The 18,175-nt window shown below is 46.1% G+C and overlaps 1 protein-coding gene across 1 annotated transcript in view; it reads right to left on the reverse strand.

The window, feature by feature from the left end:
• The window catches only part of LOC149449593 (cytosolic phospholipase A2 gamma-like), a 109,543-nt gene extending 105,634 nt beyond the window's left edge, over positions 1–3,909 (reverse strand). The window contains exons 1-2 of the mRNA XM_089693044.1: positions 3,895–3,909; positions 299–321 (exon numbers count right to left, since the gene is read on the reverse strand). Of these exons, the coding sequence (XP_089549170.1) occupies positions 299–321; positions 3,895–3,909 (38 nt within the window). The remainder of the gene's footprint in view (positions 1–298; positions 322–3,894) is intronic.
• Between the last annotated feature and the right edge of the window lie 14,266 nt (positions 3,910–18,175).

Consider the following 18,175-nt stretch of genomic DNA (forward strand, 5'->3'; position numbering starts at 1 on the left):
ATTGTGATTTATGGATTTTGGTGGGTTGTGATTTTTTTTGCAAATAGCTTTTCAATCACCCAAAATACTATATATAAAGAAGATCATCTCCGGGTTGGAGGGATAAATAATGATTTCTGGATCTGATTACATTCTGCAAATAATCGGAGATTTTTTTTTTGAGTTGCGGGATGACAGACCTGTGTGGCCAACACCCCCCGACTGTGGAGGTTCTAACTATATAGGTCTACAAAAGGGACAGCAAATACAAGCCACACACTGTATGAAGACACAAATCAGTCGCCATGACTGTACTTACCCGTCTACAAGGTCGATATTTTCCTGTGAGAACACACAAAAAAAAAAAAAGGCACATTGAGGTTCAGAAGCAATCTGGTGATGCAAACCTCAACAAACAAACACACGTTTTCAGAAATAAATCTAGAGTTCTTGTGACCCTGAAGGACATTTCACAGTTTAAGGCTCATGTATGGCAGCTTTTGTTCCACTCCTTTTATCTCCACAAATTATTGGGAATGACAAAATAGCCAGCAGTACGTTCACGGAAAGGAACCCAGAATAATCATGAAGGCAAACAAAACTCCCCCCGGCCCCTGACAGTGTCAAATGTTACAAAATGTTTTGGAAAGAGCTAAAGTTAGTTGACGTCATCATGCCCGCTGAAATTAGCAAAGTGGCATACAATCATTTTCAAGGCCTTTTAACTACAGCTTTGAGTATTTAACACTTAATAAATAGGCCGTGATTCTGTACTCTGGAGGGCTTCTTCCTTTCTTCTGATCCTTGGGGGGGGGGGGGGGGGGGGAGCTACAAAGTAACATTGTTTATAAACATCGATCAGACGGGGAGGTAGAGAGATACAAAGTAACATTGTTTATAAAACATGGATCAGACGGGAGGTAGAGAGATACAAAGTAACATTGTTTATAAACATGGATCAGACGGGAGGTAGAGAGATACAAAGTAACATTGTTTATAAAACATGGATCAGACGGGAGGTAGAGAGATACAAAGTAACATTGTTTATAAACATCGATCAGACGGGAGGTAGAGAGATACAAAGTAACATTGTTTATAAACATCGATCAGACGGGAGGTAGAGAGATACAAAGTAACATTGTTTATAAACATCGATCAGACGGGAGGTAGAGAGATACAAAGTAACATTATTTATAAAACATGGATCAGACGGGAGGTAGAGAGATACAAAGTAACATTGTTTATAAACATCGATCAGACGGGAGATGGAGAGATACAAAGTAACATTATTTATAAAACATGGATCAGACGGGAGACGGAGAGATACAAAGTAACATTGTTTATAAAACATGGATTAGACGGGAGAGAGAGGGATACATAGTAACATTGTTTATAAACATTGATCATACGGGAGATAGGGATACAAAGTAACATTGTTTATAAACATTGAACAGATGGGAGACGGAGAGATACAAAGTAACATTGTTTATAAACATCGATCAGACGGGAGACGGAGAGATACAAAGTAACATTGTATCTCTCTATTTCAATCATGTGTATTTGATGTGACAAGTAATAAACAGGCGATGGTCCAGCCCACGCAGGGACAAGCAATGAATCAGAACACTGTAGAGATACATACAAAAGGCGGCAATACAAAGGTACTATAAAAGTAGACAAAAACTAACAAAGCAGCAGCAATACAACACCTCACAGGGTATCAGGGGGAGGAGGAACGGGAAAGACCGCCCCACGTTGGCAGGGATGGGTTGATGAGGATTGTGGACATCTCTATAGGATCTACAATCCCTCTAATGTGCACAGAAACACATGGACCGCACCGTGCTTGGACCAAACTTTGGCTGTTTGGACATTCAGACAAACCCCTGAATCCTTGTGTTTTGGGGCCCCTGTCCTGCAGGAGCCAAGTATCCTATACCGATGCCGTATTTCAACCACTTCTATACAGACAGCTTCCCCTCATCACCGGTTCCTAAAGGATTTTTTTTTTTTAGTAAAGGACTCCTCAAATGTTTGGGCATCTCCATTTCTAGGTTATGTTTGACCCTTTGATGGCCCCAATGTTAACCCCTTCCTGCCCAGTGCCAGTACGGTGTCGGTGCTTTTTATTAGCACTGATCACTGTATTGGTGTCACTGGGGATGTCAGTGACACCAAGTCAGTTTCCCCCCCCCCAGTGTCAGAATGTCCTCCGCAGTCCTGCTATAAGTCGCTGATCACCACCATTACTAGTGAAAATAAAAAAATCCCATCATCTATTGATGAGCACTGATGAGGTGGCACTATTGGGACTGCACTGATGAGGCGGTATTGATCGGTGTACCAATGATCAGCACCCCAATTATCAGTGTAAACTATGTACTGACAGCCTTGCCTGGCTTGGCGGACTTTCCTCCCACAGACACAGCGTGTGAACAAAGGACAGCCAATAGCCAACAAGTCTGTTTACATGTGATCAGCTGTGATTGGTCGCATGATCACATGGTAAAGGGCTGCTGTAATTGGCCCTTTTTTCTGATCTGTAATCATACAGCAGTCACAGCGTGCCCAATGCATGCCCCGGGGGGGTGTCTAGGAGTTGCACTTCTGGGAGGATGAGGATGTCCATGGATGTTGTCCCAGAACTGGATGAGCATCACTGTAGTCATCCTTTGGCTATAGCGCGGTGGTGAACGCAAACCTCAGCAGCCAATCAGAACGTGGCTCAGTTGGTTATAAAAGTGGACAGCAATCCTCTATTCTATAAATAAACCTTCATGATTGCACTTTTTGGGAGAGGTATTTGTGTTGCTACAGCAGGATTTTGGCCCCATAAATGCACACGGCAGGGTTTGGTGGAGGTTGTTGGGGAGCCAGCAGCTGCTGCATTCTAACAACTCGCCCCTGCTCATTGCCTGGAGATTCCCCAATGACAGGTGATTAGAAACAAAGGAGCAGGGATTGTGTAAAAAAAAAAAAAAAAAAAAAAAAAAAAAAAAGGACCTGATATGGGTTTTGGGGGGAAGCCCCATTCTGTTTTTTTTTTTTTTTTTTTTTTTTTTTTTTAAAAGGTTTGTAATGAAGCTTCCCACATAGAAGATACAGATTTTAAAAATATTATTCCCAAATATAATGACATTGGAACTACTACAGTTTTGGCCGTATTATTTAAAAAAAAAAATACAAATTTTATATAAAATCACACACTATGTGGAAATGTGTTTTTATACATTACAAAATATATTTTTAAAATTATTATATTTAATACATTCTTCAGATTTTTAACATAAAAAAGTCAATTAAACATATATTTGTAAATGCATTCCAAAAAAAAAAAAAAAAGTAGATTAAATGTATTTTAAAAATATTTCTCATATTCTGTAATATACAAGAAAAGGATAACAATTTTATATATATATTTTTTTTTTTTTTTTTTTTTATGTACACACTATGTATAAATGCGTTTTTTATAGATTACAAAATATTTTTAAAAATACATTTAATCTGCATTTTTGGAATGCATTTACAAATATATGTAAAAATGTTAAAAAAAAAAAAAATTCATATATTTTGTAATATATTTAAAAAAAAAAAAAATTTCAACATGCATTATATATTTATTTTTTAATATATTGAATACGGCCAAAATTGTAATATTTCAAATATACGTCAATATATTTGGGAAGAATATTTTTAAAAACTGTATTTCCTTCCACGTGGGCTCCATGGACAATTCTGGATTTTCTGGCTCTCAGGATTCTGATAGAGGATTTCACATTAACTCAACTCAGCCAAACCAGCACGAGGTTCTTTTTTTGAAGACCCCAGACCAGTGCTGGATGCAATCTGATTGGCTGCTATGAGCTCTTCGCTCAGCTTGTTGGGCCGTTTGGATGAAATGATAAAGTCGCTCACCTCGTTGCCCGCCATTGGAGACGAAAATCGGTCGCCGCTGATCTCCCAATGTGCAAATCTGATCAAACAAAATGCAGCAGTAAGACGTGTGAGGAATTCATCTCAGATACACAAGATGGAGATGGTTGGAGCAGAAATCAGCCGATGGTAGAAGTGTGGGTGGGAAGGTCTACTGGGAGGTATGGGAGCCTCCAGCCTCCGGACCTCACATCATACCATTGGGTGGCTTCTACATCCTCACATCCAGTGGGGTTCCTGGTTCTACTTCGATGCACCTGATTGGAACATGTCAGGTCCCATTGGTAGGGCCTCATCAGTGAAAGACCTCCCATGGAACTGCAGACCACAACAGAATGAAGGCTAGGGTCACATCTATGCAGGTCTCAGTCGATGCGTTTTTCCTTTGCATGATGGGAGTTTTTGGCCAATAGGAAAGTATGAGCGTTCTGTTCATGTAGTGCAACTTTACACTCCGACACTCAAGTAGCATGAACGTCGCATCGAAGTGCAGGAACCTTTTTGTGGCCAAAGTCCAAATTTTTAGGCTAATTAGACAGTATGAGCGTTCTGTTCATGTAGTGCGACTTCGATGCGACTCTCTGGCACTCAAATAGCATCAAAGTAACACTAATGCTGCATTCACACTGGAGTGTCGTGCAGCGTGAAGCTCGAAGCCCCATTAAAAAAAAAAAAAAAGGGAAAAAATTAAAAAGTAAATTGTTCTCTATGGTGCCTGCTCATGCGACCATTGATTTGTTTTTTTTCTTTTTTTTTTGTTTTGTGGAGCATAAGGCTACAAAGCGCTCAAATGTGAGTGCAGCCCACAGGAACAGAACAGGCACGCATTCTAATCAGCCAAGAAAATGACTTTGGACACAAAAGTTCCTGAGCTACTTTGATGCGACTTGAGTGCCAGAGAGTGTAAAGTCATATCAAAGTAGCACAGTATGAACAGAACTCTCGTACTTTTCTATTAGCGCCCCCCCCCCCCCCCCAAAAAAAAAGCAAAATGCATCAGTTGCCACACTTGTGTTTTTGGTGCGGTGCCATTGAAGTCTATTACCTACAAAACACGATCTGCTGGGGGAAGAAATTCCATGACCCTTCCCAAAAATGCAGCGGCTCAAAACACACTGATATGAACCAGATCCATAGGAAGCCATGTAGAATGGACTGTAGGGTGGTTCTACAAGACACATAGGTGTGAGCCGGGCCTGAGATCCTACAGGAACCAATAAAACCTGAAAATCCCAACCCTGGGAACACCAATCCTCACCCGGGATGAAGGATCTACACACATCCCACCACCAAACCCTCAGCCCTCCATGCAGGATTCATTCCACCTCCTCATTTCTATGATGGAATGGTGGGGCTCCTGCTGTACAGACCCCCTCAGATGTCTCCTAGACCCCAGTACTGAGGTGGTGCCCCTACCCTTCCTTCACCCCCAGTACTGAGGTGGTGCCCCCACCACTCTCTCCTAGACCCCAGTACGGAGGTGGTGCCCCCTCTCCTAAATCCCCCACACTGAGGTGGTGCCCCCACCCCTCTCTCCTAGACCCCCATACTGAGGTGGAGCCCCCTCTCCTCAACCCCCGTACTGAGGTGGTGCCCCCTCTCCTCAACCCCCGTACTGAGGTGGTGCCCCCTCTCCTCAACCCCCGTACTGAGGTGGTGCCCCCTCTCCTCAACCCCGGTACCGAGGTGGTGCCCCCACCCCTCTCTCCTAGACCCCAGTACTGAGGTGGTGCCCCATCTCCTAGACCCCCATACTAAGACGGGGGGGGAATCTCTACACACAGCAACAATCAGAACACACTCTGTTGCAGACTCCTACCTCTGTTGCTCGAGTTCAGAACCGTCAGGATGGAAACTAAATGTGACCGGGAGGGACTTTCCTTATCAAGCAGCTGATGGACTTGCTGGTCCTAATGAGGAGCATTTCTAAGTCAGGATCCCTTCCCACCTGATTAACCCTTTGGGAGCACCTCATCATCAATGACATTTCTGCCTCTGGGTGGCTACACTCACTTCTCCAATGTATCTGTGGTTGTCACCCCGGCTGGACCACCGATATGTTCACCATTGTTCACCTCCATGACATGGTGATTGATGGGACTTGTAGGTTCTACAAAAAGGAAGAAGTTCTTGGTGCTTCCATTGGAGCTCACGGGAAGTGAAAACTGGACTGTATTTTATATACTTCCTGGAAATGTTTTTAATGAAGAATTCCAGGTATGGATACCCATGGGATCCCCCTAGAAGAGACCAATACTACACCGCTACTACACTGCTTCTACACCGCTACTACACATGTCTGAGTCCTCATGCACACGGGATGTTGTTACAGCGGCTGTTTTTGGCTTTTGATGATTTTTTTCTCCAGCCAGTAAACCCCCCAGCATGTTCTCCTCGGTGTCCATACACACAGAGACTGGAATCAGCGTTTTCTGGCTGGAAATAAAAACCCGGAGCTATAGAGGACTTTTATAGCTGTAAAGGTTCCTTCCAAACGGGCGTTCCGTTTTTTTTCTTCAGTTCAGTCACATTTTTTCAAAGAAAAAAAAAAGAATGAGTTTACATCTGTTTTTCATCCGTCTGCATTGTTTTTTTGTCCATTTTTCATCCGTTTACATCTGGGGGGGATTTGTACTGTCCTGACATTTGGGGGATATATGTACTGTGCTGACATTTGGGGGATATCTGTACCGTCCTGACATTTAGGGGATATCTGTACCGTCCTGACATTTGGGGGATATCTGTACCGTCCTGACATTTGGGGGATATCTGTACTGTCCTGACATTTGGGGGATATCTGTACTGTTCTGACATTTGGGGGATATCTGTACCGTCCTGACATTTGGGGGATATCTGTACCGTCCTGACATTTGAGGGATATCTGTACTGTCCTGACATTTGGGGGATATCTGTACCGTCCTGACATTTGGGGGATATCTGTACCGTCCTGACATTTGGGGGATATCTGTACTGTCCTGACATTTGGGGGATATCTGTACTGTCCTGACATTTGGGGGATATCTGTACCGTCCTGACATTTGGGGGATATCTGTACCGTCCTGACATTTGGGGGATGTCTGTACCGTCCTGACATTTGGGGGATATCTGTACCGTCCTGACATTGGGGGGATATCTGTACCGTCCTGACATTTGGGGGATATCTGTACTGTCCTGACATTTGGGGGATATCTGTACTGTCCTGACATTTGGGGGATATCTGTACCGTCCTGACATTTGGGGGATATCTGTACCGTCCTGACATTTGGGGGATGTCTGTACCGTCCTGACATTTGGGGGATATCTGTACCGTCCTGACATTGGGGGGATATCTGTACCGTCCTGACATTTGGGGGATATCTGTACTGTCCTGACATTTGGGGGATATCTGTACTGTCCTGATATTTGGGGGATATCTGTACTGTCCTGACATTTTTGGGCTTCAAGAAATTAGATTGGTCGTCGGTTCTTCAGGATTGATCAATTTTCAGATATCTTCCATAGTTTGTGAACTAAATAGTGGTGATTAAATGCCACCAAAAGAAAGCTCTAGTTGTGTGAAGAAAATGATAAAATGTTAGTTTAGTTACAGTGTTGCATGACCGCGCAATTGTCATTCAAAGTGTGAGAGCGCTGAAACCTGAAAATTGGCCTGGGCAGGAAGGGGGTAAAAGTGCCCGGTATGGAAGGGGTTAATAGACCTGTGCTGCTGGATATTCTGCTGGTCCCATCCGTCCCTCAATGTCAGTAAAGTCCCGGTATCCAGCACACCCCTCCCAGGTAGAGGAATCATTTGTTGGCCATCATCTAGGACTGGATGAAGCTCCCTAATGATGAGCTGTAAAGTTGTATAACCACTTGACCTCTGGAAGGTTTTACCCCCTTCATGAACAGGCCATTTTTTTGGTTTTATATTCAGCACTGCGCTACTTTATCAATAAAAACCAGCGCAAACCCACATAATCAATTGCATTACTCAACTTAGAAAACCACTTTTGTGTTAATAAAAATATAAAAATAAATTATATATAAATAAGTTAATATAAAAATATTAAATTCATAAGTCCAGTGACTAAAAATCAAGTGACAAAAAAACCAAAAAATCCCAAAAAAAACCAAAAGATCCCAAAAATTATATATTTAACAGTCCCGTGACAAAAAAATCAAATAAATTATAATTTTCATTGGATTCTTCCGTGTTTATGATCCCTTCACCATCCACCAGTGCAGAAATCAACATTAACCGCACTCACCAGATAGTAGTGAGTCACACGCCTTTCAGGAATATTAAGGGCTCCTGGACCCCCTTTACTTTTTGTGAGACCTCCAAATGCTGTTTCTTCTTATGTCTGGGTACCTCTTCTGCTTACTCCTCTCACCGAATCCCCCAAGGAAAATCAGGAAGAAGAAAAGACCATAGCGTGATACCGTAGTAATTTCTCCTCAAAGTAATCTCTCCAGACCACTCACATTCTTTTGCGGGATATAACCCGCATTTTATTCAAAACAACAATAATTTTCTTCCAAAAAGATCCACTTTTCAAGTACACCGACTTTTTAAGAGACCCCACAGCCTCGTGTGCAGCAGGATGGCAGACCTCAGCTACAGACTCATCTGCTAAGCTAAGATGGCCCCTTGGAACGCACCGCTCGGCGTGCGCTCCACTCACCGGAAATGACGTCAGACGACGGAACAGGCAACCGGAAGTGCGTCAACGCGTTTCGCCCCACCCACAGGGCGTTATCAAAAGGGCTTTGTCAGGACAGTACAATCCCCCCAAATGTCAGGACGGTACAAATCCCCCAAATGTCAGGACAGTACAATCCCCCCAAATGTCAGGAGAGTACAAATCCCCCAAATGTCAGGACGGTACAAATCCCCCCAAATGTCAGGACGGTACAAATCCCCCCCAATGTCAGGACAGTACAAATCCCCCAAATGTCAGGATGGTACAAATCCCCCCAAATGTCAGGATGGTACAAATCCCCCCCAAATGTCAGGATGGTACAAATCCCCCCAAATGTCAGGACAGTACAAATCCCCCCAAATGTCAGGACGGTACAAATCCCCCCAAATGTCAGGATGGTACAAATCCCCCCAAATGTCAGGATGGTATAAATCCCCCCAAATGTCAGGATGGTACAAATCCCCCCAAATGTCAGGACAGTACAAATCCCCCCAAATGTCAGGACGGTATAAATCCCCCCAAATGTCAGGACAGTACAAATCCCCCCAAATGTCAGGACGGTACAAATCCCCCCAAGTGTCAGGATGGTACAAATCCCCCCAAATGTCAGGATGGTACAAATCCCCCCAAATGTCAGGATGGTACAAATCCCCCAAATGTCAGGACAGGACAAATCCCCCCAAATGTCAGGACAGGACAAATCCCCCCCAAATGTCAGGACAGGACAAATCCCCCCAAATGTCAGGACAGGACAAATCCCCCCCAAATGTCAGGACAGGACAAATCCCCCCAGATGACCCCTTCTTGATACCCCTATGTATTTAGTGTTGGGTTATTTGAAGTTGTAATTTTTTTTTACAATTTTTTTTTGAAAATTAAGAAATTATATAAAAACTGTTTTTTTCACATTTTTCTTTTTTTACATCCTGTCACCAGAGCAGTGCAGAGTCATCACATGACCGGTGTGGCGATGGTCAAGGATACTGACTATTTTTTGCATTCTTTCATCACCATAGTGACACTGTACTATACTGGGAAGGGGGGGAGGGGGAATCAGGGATTTTTTTTTTTTTTACCTGGTATCATGGTACTACCATATTTGGTCGATGATGTCACCGCTCTCACCTCTCTCATCGCTCTCACCTCTCTCACCGCTCTCACCGCTCTCACCTCTCTCACCGCTCTCACCGCTCTCATCGCTCTCACCTCTCTCACCGCTCTCACCTCTCTCACCGCTCTCACCGCTCTCATCGCTCTCATCGCTCTCACCGCTCTCACTGCTCTCATCGCTCTCACCTCTCTCACCGCTCTCACCGCTCTCATCGCTCTCACCGCTCTCACCGCTCTCATCACTCTCACCTCTCTCATCGCTCTCACCTCTCTCACCGCTCTCACCGCTCTCATCGCTCTCACCGCTCTCACCTCTCTCACCGCTCTCACCCCTCTCACCCCTCTCACCGCTCTCACCTCTCTCACCGCTCTCACCCCTCTCACCCCTCTCACCGCTCTCACCTCTCTCACCGCTCTCACCGCTCTCACCTCTCTCACCGCTCTCACCCCTCTCACCCCTCTCACCGCTCTCACCGCTCTCATCACTCTCACCGCTCTCACCGCTCTCACCGCTCTCACCTCTCTCACCGCTCTCACCCCTCTCACCGCTCTCACTCCTCTCACCTCTCTCACCGCTCTCACCGCCCTTCCCTTACATAGCTAATGACAGCTCAGGGAGCCATCATTCCACTCGGAGTACTGTTGGGATTGGTACAATGTGTGCCAGGTTGCCATGTTTTCCTTTTGGTCAGGTGGTAAGGTAATGGACATCATTATTTACAATAGATATTTGGGGGAATTTTTATTTTTTTCATGAAGGAATAGTCAAACACTTGGGGGTCTTATTTTCTAGGTTACTTTGGTTTTGTGTATGAATAGAGGTACTATGCACCCCTCACTCAACCACACACTGAAGGGGGCTGGTATCTGGGGCCCCCTTCATTTGTAAGGGGATTTCCAGGTTCCAGTAAGCATTCTGCCTACAGGTCCCCCCACAACCCTGGCCCAGCGGGCCTTTCTCCTCTTCAACATGGGGACAAGGTACTTTACCAGGGGGCCCATGTTGAGGCCATGTGACCTGTATGGACTCCTGGACAGCCAGGCTGCATGCTTGGATTAGGGGCTGGTATGAATGTTTAGGGGGGGGGGAGCTATTTTTTTGCATGAAATTCTGCCTTCATGTCTATACCATAGTGTACATCTTGACAGCTAGAGACTGGGTAACATTGGGGTTAATTGGGTCTAGGTGTATATACTGAAGTCAGCATGGCATCCTCCCAGCTTCCTGAAGACACCCTTCCTAGGGTGAAACGCGTTGAGGCAGGTCTAAGGAGATCAACAGCACTTCCAGACTTCCAGTGACATCAGTTCCTGGCAGTGGAGTGCACGCTGGTTCCAGGTACCTGAACAGGGGAGGCTCTATACTACAGGTGTCAAACACAGGGCCCTAGGGCCAAATCTGGCCCTCCAGGCCATTTCATGTGGCACTCAGATCTCTCCTGCAGCTGTTGCACCCCCTTGTCTCAGCAGTCAGCAAAAGAGAAGAGGACATAACTCCTTCGCCAGATCCTGCACTTCTTCATTCAGCCACAGGCTCATCTCTGCAACCCCCCCCCCACCACTGGTCTCAGCAACTGGCAGCAGAAAGGAGGACAGAACTCCACATACAGATCCTGCACTTCTCAATGCAGCCACAGGCTCATATATGCAACCCCCCACCCCCTACCCCTGGTCTCAGCAATTGGCAGCAGAAAGGAGGACAGAACTCCACATACAGATCCTGCACTTCTCAATGCAGCCACAGGCTCATATATGCAACCCCCCACCCCCTACCCCTGGTCTCAGCAATTGGCAGAAGAGAGTAGGACAGAACTCCACTGCCAGATCCTGCACTTCTCCATGCAGCCACAGGCTCATCCCTGCAACATCCCCCAGTCTCAGCAATTGGCAACAGAGAGGAGGACAGACCTCCTCCACCAGATCCTGCACTTCTCCATACAGCCACAAGCTCATCTCTGCAACCCCCCACCCCTGGTCTCAGCAATTGGTAGAAGAGAGGAGGACAGAACTCCTCCACCAGATCCTGCACTTCTCCATACAGCCACAGGCTCATCCCTGCAACACCCCCCAGTCTCAGCAATTTGCAGCAGAGAGGAGGACAGACCTCCTCCACCAGATCCTGCACTTCTCCATGCACCCACAGGCTCATCTCTGCATCCTCCCCACCCCTGGTCTCAGCAATTTGCAGCAGAGAGGAGGACGGAACTCTTCCTACAGAACCTGCACATCTCTGTGCAGCCGCAGCACCCCCTTGTCTCCACCACCCCTGTAGACTCCAGCAGCTGACTCCAACCCTCCTTTGGTCCTCCTCCAGACCCTGCACTTTGTGCTTCGCAGCTCCACCTCCAGCTTCTTCCCTGCAGCAGCACAAGGTAAGGGGGTGCACTGTGATGTAAGGAGGGGTGGGGTGCCTTACAGATACAACCGGCCCTTTGACGGCAACCATAATGCTGATGCGGCCCTCCATGATATTGAGTTTGACACCCCTGCTCTATACATTATATCGCTGGAGACACTGGGTTCCGGGAGTGGGAACAAAGAGGGGAGTTTTTATCTGTGTTTTGTCTGTTGGCTACTTTTAATAAATGGGGAGCACAATAAGATGTGTTCTGGGGTTTCTCTATCTGAGATGCACTGATGTTGACAACTCTGATGTGGAGAGTCCTGGTCCTGGTTTGGCATAAGAATGTTGGAATTCCAAAGTTTATAAAGAGCTTTTTGACTTATGACTTTTTCAGGGTCATTAGCCTCTGTTGAATCTTCACCTACAGGGGGTACGTGGCACTACCACCTTGCTTGTAGTGTCTTTTCACTGGAGCACAAAGCCTCAGTAGAGCACTGAGTGGGCTTGGAGCACCACATACGATTTATGGACATTGTTGGAGCACAGAGCTTCAGTAGAGCACCATGTATGATTTATGGACATTGTTGGAGCACAGAGCCTCAGTAGAGCACCACGTATGATTCATGGACATTGTTGGAGCACAGAGCCTCAGTAGAGCACCACATACGATTTATGGACATTGTTGGAGCACAGAGCCTCAGTAGAGCACCACATATGATTTATGGACATTGTTGGAGCACAGAGCCGCAGTAGAGCACCACATACGATTTATGGACATTGTTGGAGCACAGAGCCTCAGTAGAGCACCACATATGATTTATGGACATTGTTGGAGCACAGAGCCTCAGTAGAGCACCACGTATGATTTATGGACATTATTGGAGCACAGAGCCTCAGTAGAGCCCCACGTATGATTTATGGACATTGTTGGAGCACAGAGCCTCAGTAGAGAACCACGTATGATTTATGGACATTGTTGGAGCACAGAGCCTCAGTAGAGCCCCACGTATGATTTATGGACATTGTTGGAGCACAGAGCCTCAGTAGAGCAGCACGTATGATTTATGGACATTGTTGGAGCACAGAGCCTCAGTAGAGCAGCACGTATGATTTATGGACATTGTTGGAGCACAGAGCCTCAGTAGAGCACCACATAAGATTTATGGACATTGTTGGAGCACAGAGCCTCAGTAGAGCACCACATAAGATTTATGGACATTGTTGGAGCACAGAGCCTCAGTAGAGCACCACATAAGATTTATGGACATTGTTGGAGCACAGAGCCTCAGTAGAGCAGCACGTATGATTTATGGACATTGTTGGAGCACAGAGCCTCAGTAGAGCACCATGTATGATTTATGGACATTGTTGGAGCACAGAGCCTCAGTAGAGCAGCACGTATGATTTATGGACATTGTTGGAGCACAGAGCCTCAGTTGAGCACCACGTATGATTTATGGACATTGTTGGAGCACAGAGCCTCAGTAGAGCACCACGTATGATTCATGGACATTGTTGGAGCACAGAGCCTCAGTAGAGAACCACGTATGATTTATGGACATTGTTGGAGCACAGAGCCTCAGTAGAGCCCCACGTATGATTTATGGACATTGTTGGAGCACAGAGCCTCAGTAGAGTAGCACGTATGATTTATGGACATTGTTGGAGCACAGAGCCTCAGAAGAGCAGCACGTATGATTTATGGACATTGTTGGAGCACAGAGCCTCAGTAGAGCACCACATAAGATTTATGGACATTGTTGGAGCACAGAGCCTCAGTAGAGCACCACATAAGATTTATGGACATTGTTGGAGCACAGAGCCTCAGTAGAGCACCACATAAGATTTATGGACATTGTTGGAGCACAGAGCCTCAGTAGAGCAGCACGTATGATTTATGGACATTGTTGGAGCACAGAGCCTCAGTTGAGCACCACGTATGATTTATGGACATTGTTGGAGCACAGAGCCTCAGTTGAGCACCACGTATGATTTATGGACATTGTTGGAGCACAGAGCCTCAGTAGAGCACCACGTATGATTCATGGACATTGTTGGAGCACAGAGCCTCAGTAGAGAACCACGTATGATTTATGGACATTGTTGGAGCACAGAGCCTCAGTAGAGCACCACGTATGATTCATGGACATTGTTGGAGCACAGAGCCTCAGTTGAGCACCATGTATGATTTATGGACATTGTTGGAGCATAGAGCCTCAGTTGAGCACCATGTATGATTTATGGACATTGTTGGAGCACAGAGCCTCAATAGAGCACCACGTATGATATATGGACATTGTTGGAGCACAGAGCCTCAGTTGAGCACCATGTATGATTTATGGACATTGCTGGAGCACAGGGCCTCAGTTGAGCACCATGTATGATTTATGGACATTGTTGGAGCACAGGGCCTCAGTTGAGCACCATGTATGATTTATGGACATTGTTGGAGCACAGAGCCTTAATAGAGCACCACGTATGATGTATGGACATTGTTGGAGCACAGAGCCTCAGTAGAGCACCACATAAGATTTATGGACATTGTTGAAGCACAGGGCCTCAGTTGAGCACCATGTATGATTTATGGACATTGTTGGAGCACAGGGCCTCAGTTGAGCACCATGTATGATTTATGGACATTGTTGGAGCACAGTACCATGTTGGGACAGTTTTAAGATGATATTTTATTTGCGGGTTTTAGTTAGTATATTGTTGGCACTAATGTTGTGTTATGTTTTAACATTTGTTAGTGTAGAGGCCTATTGCTTTTCCCTAACACCGCTATCACATTTTCGTCACCAATTCTCGGCGTGCGCTTAGTGGGGAGCACATACTAAGCATGGTGCTGGGAACATCTATGTGTCCACCCGTGGCGCTGGTAACACCATTTTTGTTTTTCTGCATCATTTGTATTGAATGATTTGGTATCACACTATTGAAAATGAATAGAAAGTCATTCACCTCATTGCCCGCCATTGGAAACGAAGATAGGTCATCGTCTAATTCCCAACGTGTAAATCTGCAAACACAAAAAGCAGCAGTAAGACTTCTGAAGAGGAGTGTAGCTCACATATACAAGGTGGAGATGGTTGTATCAGGAATCAGCTGATGGTAGACGTGTGGTTAGGAAGGTTTATTGGAACACGTGCCAGTTTTTAGCCTCGTATAAACCTGACCTTGCACAATATCATTGGGTGGCTTCCCAGACACCTCCAAGGGTGTTTTGTTTTTACCGGTCTGGTCAGTAGAAGAGACCTTCCATGGAACTGCAGACCGTAATATAAGTAAGATTATACAGTAACATATAAAACCATGAAAGCCCAGCCCTGGGAACAACAAACATCACCGGGGTTAAGCATGTATATACGTTTGTTTTTTACCGATCTGGTTTTGTCTCAATGTACTTTATAGGAACATGCCAGGTCCCGTTGGTAAAGTCCTGGGGCTGATCAGTAAAAAAATCTCTTCCATGGAACTGCAGACTGTACACCACTAAAAAAAATGAACGGAACATGTTTTAATCAGAGTCTAGCATCATGTCAGTTACACTCCTAGGATATTGATCTGGTCAGGTAAGTAGCAGAGGGGGTTGTTCATCAGTTTAAGCTGCTTTGGTGTTAATTAAATGAACAACAGGTGCACTAGATGGGCAACAATGAGACGACCCCCAAAAAAGGAATGGTTTTACAGGTGGAGGCCACTGATATTTTTTCCCCTACTCATATTTTCTGACAGTTTTTCACTGAATTTGGCTAGGGTCAGTGTCACTACTGGTAGCATGAGGCCATACCTGGACCCTACAGAGGTTGCACAGGCTGTCCAACTCCTCCAGGATGGCACTTCAATACGTGTCATTGCCAGAAGGTTCACTGTGTCTCCCAGCACAGTCTCAAGAGCATGGAGGAGATTCCAGGAGACAGGCAGTTCCTCTAGGAGGGCTGGACAGGGCCATAGAATGTCCTTAACCCATCAGCAGGACCGGAATCTGCTCCTTTGTGCAAGGAGGAACAAGATGAGCACTGCCAGAGCCCTAAAAAATGACCTCCAGCAGGCCACTGGTGTGAAAGTATCTGACCAATCAATCAGAAACAGACTTCATGAGGGTGGCCTGAGAGCCTGACGTCCTCTAGTGGGCCCTGTGCTCACTGCCCGGCACCATAGAGCTGGATTGGCATTTTCCATTGAACACCAGAATTGGCAGGTCCACCACTGGCGCCCTGTGCTTTTCACAGATGAGAGCAGGCTCACCCTGAGCACGTGTGACAGACATGAAAGGGTCTGGAGAAGCCGTGGAGAACATTCTCCTGCCTGTAACATGGTTCAGCATGACCGATTTGGTGGTGGGTCAGTGATGGTCTGGGGAGGCATATGCATGGAGGGACACAAAGACCTCTACAGGCTAGACAATGGCACCCTGACTACCATTAGGTATGGGGATGAAATCCTTGGACCCCTTGTCAGAACCTACGCTGGTGCAGTGGGACCTGGTTTCCTCCTGGTGCACGACAATACCCGACCTCATGTGGGGAGAGTATGCAGGCAGTTCCTGGAGGATGAAGGAATTGATACCATTGAATGGCCCCCATGCTCACCTGACCTAAATCCAATAGAACACCTCTGGGATGTCATGTTGTGGTCCATCCAATGCTGCAAGGTTGCACCTCAGACTGTCCAGGAGCTCAGTGATGCCCTGGTCCTGATCTGGGAGGAAATCCCCCATGACACTATCCGTGGTCTCATTAGGAGCCTCCCCCGACATTGTCAGGCATGCATACACGCACGTGGGGGCCATGAAAACTACAGAGGACCATTCTGAGTTGCTGCAATGACATTTCAGCTAGATGGACTCGTCTGCTGCATCATTTCTTCACTTTGATTTTCGGGGTTTCTTTGAAGTCAGTCCTCTGTAGGTTGATCATTTTCATTTCCATCAAACGATGAGGCATCGTTATGCAGTGGCATCCCAAGGCAGGTGCGGGGGTGCAGTCCGTATCGGGTGACACCGACCTGACGGGGTGACTCCGGACCCGTTCCATGAAAAGGTAAGTTGTAAAGCAAGCCAACGATCCATCCTGCGGGGATTGTCAGCTTTCTTTACAACTTACCTTTTCGTGGAGTGGGTCCGGTGTCACCCCGTAAAGGTTGCATGCCAACGATCCCCACAGGATGAATTGGATCTGCGGATTGGGGAGCATAATGGATCAGACTCTGATCCATTATGCTCAATCCGCAGATCTGATACATTCTGCATGGATGGTTGGAGGGGGTGTCACCAAGTGTTACCGCACCGGGTGACACCAACCCTAGTGATGCCCCTGTCCTTACGTTTCTAACACATTACCCAGTCCATGTCAGTATAGAGATCCAGCAGGAGATTTCTCCCCATTGGGATCTGATGGGTTTTCAAATTCTTCCTTTCATTTTTTTGAGCCATATATACACACTATCTTGCCAAAAGTATTGTCCCCGCCCTCCAAATAATTGGATTCAGGTGTTCCAATCCCCTCCATGGCCACAGGTGTATACAATCAAGCCCCTAGGCATGCCATCTGCTTCTAAAAACATTGGTGAAAGAATGGGTCGCTCTCAGGAGCTCAGTGACTCCAAGCGTGGTCCCGTGATAGGTGGCCACTTGGGCAATAAGTCCATCTGTGACATTTCCTGGCTACTAAATATTCCACCCTCAACTGTTAGTGGGATTATAACAAAGTGGAGGCAACTGGGAACAACAGCAACTCAGCCACCAAGTGGCAGGCCACATAAAATGACAGAACGAACAGTGTGCAGAAGTCGCCAACTGTCTGCACAGTCAATAGCTAAAGACCTCCAAACTTGGTGTGGCCTTCAGATGAGCCCAACAACAGTGCGTAGAGAGCTTCATGGAATGGGTTTCCATGGCCGAGCAGCTGCATCCAAGCCTTACATCATCAAGTGCAATGCAAAGCATGGGATGCTGTGGTGTAAAGCACGCCGCCACTGGACTCTAGAGCAGTGGAGACGTGTTCTGTGGAGTGACCAATTATGCTTCTCTATCTGGCAATCTGAAGGATGTGTCTGGGTTTGGAGGTTGCCAGGAGAACGGTACTTGCCTAACTGCATTGTACCAAGTGTAAAGTTTGGTGGT

This window comes from Staurois parvus, unplaced genomic scaffold, assembly GCF_062004578.1.
Source record: "Staurois parvus isolate SC_StPar_1 unplaced genomic scaffold, SC_StPar_1.0 ptg000611l, whole genome shotgun sequence".
In the NCBI taxonomy this organism is placed as follows: domain Eukaryota; kingdom Metazoa; phylum Chordata; class Amphibia; order Anura; family Ranidae; genus Staurois; species Staurois parvus.